This window comes from Mastomys coucha, unplaced genomic scaffold, assembly GCF_008632895.1.
Source record: "Mastomys coucha isolate ucsf_1 unplaced genomic scaffold, UCSF_Mcou_1 pScaffold5, whole genome shotgun sequence".
Classification (NCBI taxonomy): Eukaryota; Metazoa; Chordata; class Mammalia; order Rodentia; family Muridae; genus Mastomys; species Mastomys coucha.
The window spans coordinates 97652345-97656026 of record NW_022196911.1 but is presented as its reverse complement, the minus strand read 5'-3'; the positions used below and the strand labels follow the sequence as shown (position 1 = coordinate 97656026).

The window sequence follows — 3682 nt, the reverse complement described above, 5'->3', positions numbered from 1 at the left end:
AAAAAAAAAAAAAAAAGAAGAGGAAGGGACTGTTGAGTGCGGACCCACCTTACCCCTTCACAGTTCTATGTCCTGAGACCTCTAAGAAGGGGACAGACCTGCAGGCATCACAAACTAGCTGAGCTGCTGCATTACTCTGCTGAGGGAAAGCAAAATTGGAGCTGGAGCCTAGGCTAGCATGCTGTCAAGGTTGGGCTCTCCCCAGCATGTGCAATGCCCACCTCTGTAAGGTCTCCAGATAGACCTGAGAGTAGAAATGCAGAGCGAGCGAGCATGAGGGAGGAATACAGAAAGAGGGAAGAGGGAAAGTCTGAAGGAGGCCACGGATCTCGAGAACGGAGAGCCTGTCGATACCTGGTTTCCACTGGAAAGAAGCAAAAGGAGGGAGGTGAAGATCAAGCTTTGCTTTACCTCCTCTGATGTGATCAGGGACTCGGGGAACTTCCTGGATGGTAACTGGTGAATCCACTCCTGATGACTCGTACTGTCCACAAGGGGCGCTCCTTTAGAAAGAATGAATATTGGAGGTAAGTTGCAGCCACAGCAGTACCAGTTTCTCTGCAGGCTTCACCTCTCTGATCCCATTATGGAGGTGTGGTTAGGACTGCATTCTACTCTCTGATGTCCTCTTTAGCTACAATCCAGCTAGAGAAACTGGTTTCATTCAGGTCACTCCCCCGTCTTCCTGAGCACTTTGTGTTATATTTAGGGCTTCCACATTTTCTACACTAGTAGGAGAGACAGTGACCCAGATCCAGTAGAGACTTAGAGACTTACATACTTTCTCTCTGGGCTTGTGGTATACATCCATAAGTTATTTAATTTCCTCTTTTCTGCCTGTTAGACCATGGAAGATGGGAGCTGTTCTGTTGAACCCAGGCCCTAATGCTTGCCAGGTAAATGCTCTACCTATGTTTTTGTTATATTCATTCAATTTAAGAATCAAAACATAAAAGGAACATCCAGAGATGTTTGTATTTGAATATTTTTCTCTTAGTTATAAAAAAAAAAAAATCAGTAGGCCCAGCAGTGGTGGTGCACGCCTTTAATTGCAGCACTTGGGAGGCAGAGGCAGGAGGATTTCTGTAGGCCAGCTGGTCTACAGAGTGAGTTCCAAGACAGCCAGGGCTACACAGAGAAACCCTGTCTCAAAAAACAAACAAAACAAAACAAAACAAAACAAAAAATCAGTAGACAGACTGTGTAGGGAAGTAAGGTTACCTAAAACAAACATTTGTTTAAATCTCAAATTTACAAATGCTGAGAAAGCTGAGTATGATTTTTATTCATTTAAGTTTAGGTTACAGAAAAAGAAAGGTTTGGAGATGAAGCTGGTCATTTCAGCTCTGAGAACAGGGGCCTGAGGTGCTGAGCAGTACCTGGACAATGCTGCTGGAAGCCCTGCCACCTCAGGGACTAGAGGCACGGTGTCCAGAGGCTGTGAGGTCGTGAGGATGTCGCTGATGCTCTGCTCCCGTGGCTGGCTCTCCCTCTCTGGGAGTCCCTCTCTAGCCTCAGCAGGTTCCTGCCCAGACTCCATCCCAGGTTCGCCTTCAGCCCCTCGCTCCAGGCCTGGCTGGGAGAGCGCAGAGCTATACATGGAGTCCCCGAGGGGGCGGCTGGTATCAAAACACTCAGGCAGGATGATGATATAATCTTCAGAGGAAGCAGAAGACTGACTTTGAACTTCTTCATCTTGGACTTCCTCCTCTTCCTCAACGACTTCTTCCTCAACAACATGGACAATCTCCTCCCTCTCATCTCCACGTGGTCCTTCTTCAGGCAAGGCAAATTTCACTACGGAATAAAAGCAAGCACTGTGAGGGAAGAGGCTCGGCAGCAAACCTCAGTGCCGTTCTCCTTTGGTAAAGCCTGTGGATCACAAGCTAGCACAAGGGCACAGTGGAAACAGAGGAGCGGGCTGTTTCTGGAGCCACGGCTGTATTCTGTTTCAAGATGATGCCAAAACAAATAAATGAGAAGTCAACACAAACAAGTATGTGGGGAAACAGCCAGGCTTCCAATGAGCATTGTGAATCCTACTGCCCTTTTTCTCTTTGCAGTGGAAGTTAAGAGATAAAGCTTCATCTGAGTTCAAGGCCAGCCTGGTCTATAGAGTGAGTTCCAGGACAGCCAGGGCTACACAGAGAAACCCTATCTTGAAAAACAAATAAACAAACAAAAAGAACTAGTGACTAGCTAGCTATCAGGGCCAGAAAAAGGACTTATGTGGTAAGCACTTCATGTTGTCTGCTTGCCTTCCTTTACCTTAGAAAAGTGATGCAGTTGGATGAGAACACTGGTAAATCTCAGGGGTGGGTGGAAAGGCCTCAAGTTCCTATCAGTGCAGTAGCTATAAACAACCGGTTTATCCTTCCACACCTTTCTGCTGTTTGTATGTACAAAAAAAAGCATTCATGTGTGTGTTCACTTTAAAAATAGGAAAATTATGTTTAAAGGTATATGCAGGTCAAATTTCATTTTTTTTGTATGTGTGATATATGCCTATTATCCATGTCTGTGTACATGTAGGCCAGATGAGGACATTAAGTGTCTTCCTCATGGCTCTCCCTGAACTTAAAGCTGGCCATTTTGGCTAAGCCGGCTGGCAGCGAGCTCTGAGGATCTTCCTGTCTCAGTCCCCTGATGCTGGGGTTACAGGCAGATGGGGCTGTGTCTGGCTTTGAGGTGGGTACTGAGGATTGGAACTCAGGTCTCCTCATTTTTTTTTTTAAAGATTTATCTATTTATTATATATAAGTACATTGTAGCTGTCTTCAGACACCAGAAGAGGGCATCAGATCCCATTACAGATGGTTGTGAGTCATCACGTGGTTGCTGGGATTTAGGACCTTCGGAAGAGCAGTCAGTGCTCTTAACCGCTGAGCCATCTCTCCAACCAGGTCTCCTTGTTTACAGAGTAAGGACTCTTACCCACTGAGCCATCTTCCCAACTCCTCAAATTTGGTAATATTATGATGCACCAGAAGCATCATAATAATATGATAGTTTTTTGGATAATTTTTGAGATGTATGAACTGGCTCTAGCAATCTGATACTAGCAGTTTGTTCTGAAGGTCTTGTGCATGCTAGTGCACAAGTGTGCAGGTAGATAAATGAGACTGAAGACCAGAGAGGAGGTCAACACTGGTATAGTTCCCTAGGAGCCATTACTCCATCTTTTGTTTCAAATGGTGTTTCACTACATAGCTGGCTTCAAACTTAAGAGAGATGTGAAAACTTAAGAGAGATGTGACTACACCTGTACCCCGAACTCTGGGATTAAAGGCATTTGTAAAATGTCTATCCATCTATCTTATTTTTGAGACAAGGTCTGCAACACCTGAGGTTTTACATGAATGCTAGAAATGGAGCTGGGCTCCTTGAACTTGTGAGAAAAGTTCTCTATCAACAGCGTCTCTCCAGAATCTATAAAGGGGTTTTTATGATAGAATTTAACTCTGGGAAACAATCTGGCATTCTTGTGTTGCCTCGCACTCTTCAGATTGCTTCTCTTGGGAGAAAGGAGACCAATGGAAGCTGCCAATGGAAGCTTCTACTGAGGCATCCTGGCAACTTTTTTTTCCTTTTTTTGTTTTTTGTTTCCAAGACAGGGTTTCTCTGTGTAGTCCTGGCTGTCCTGGAACTCACTCTATAGATCAGGCTGGCCTCGAACTCAGAA

General features: G+C 45.0%; 1 protein-coding gene across 12 annotated transcripts in view; it reads right to left on the bottom strand.

The window, feature by feature from the left end:
* Window positions 1-3682, bottom strand: part of Nbr1 (NBR1 autophagy cargo receptor) — a 31688-nt gene that overhangs the window by 5639 nt on the left and 22367 nt on the right. For all 12 annotated transcript variants that reach the window (XM_031353654.1, XM_031353663.1, XM_031353652.1 and 9 more), the window contains 2 exons: window positions 1380-1797; window positions 412-503 (listed from right to left, as the gene is read on the bottom strand). In XM_031353654.1, the coding sequence (XP_031209514.1) occupies window positions 412-503; window positions 1380-1797 (510 nt within the window). The remainder of the gene's footprint in view (window positions 1-411; window positions 504-1379; window positions 1798-3682) is intronic.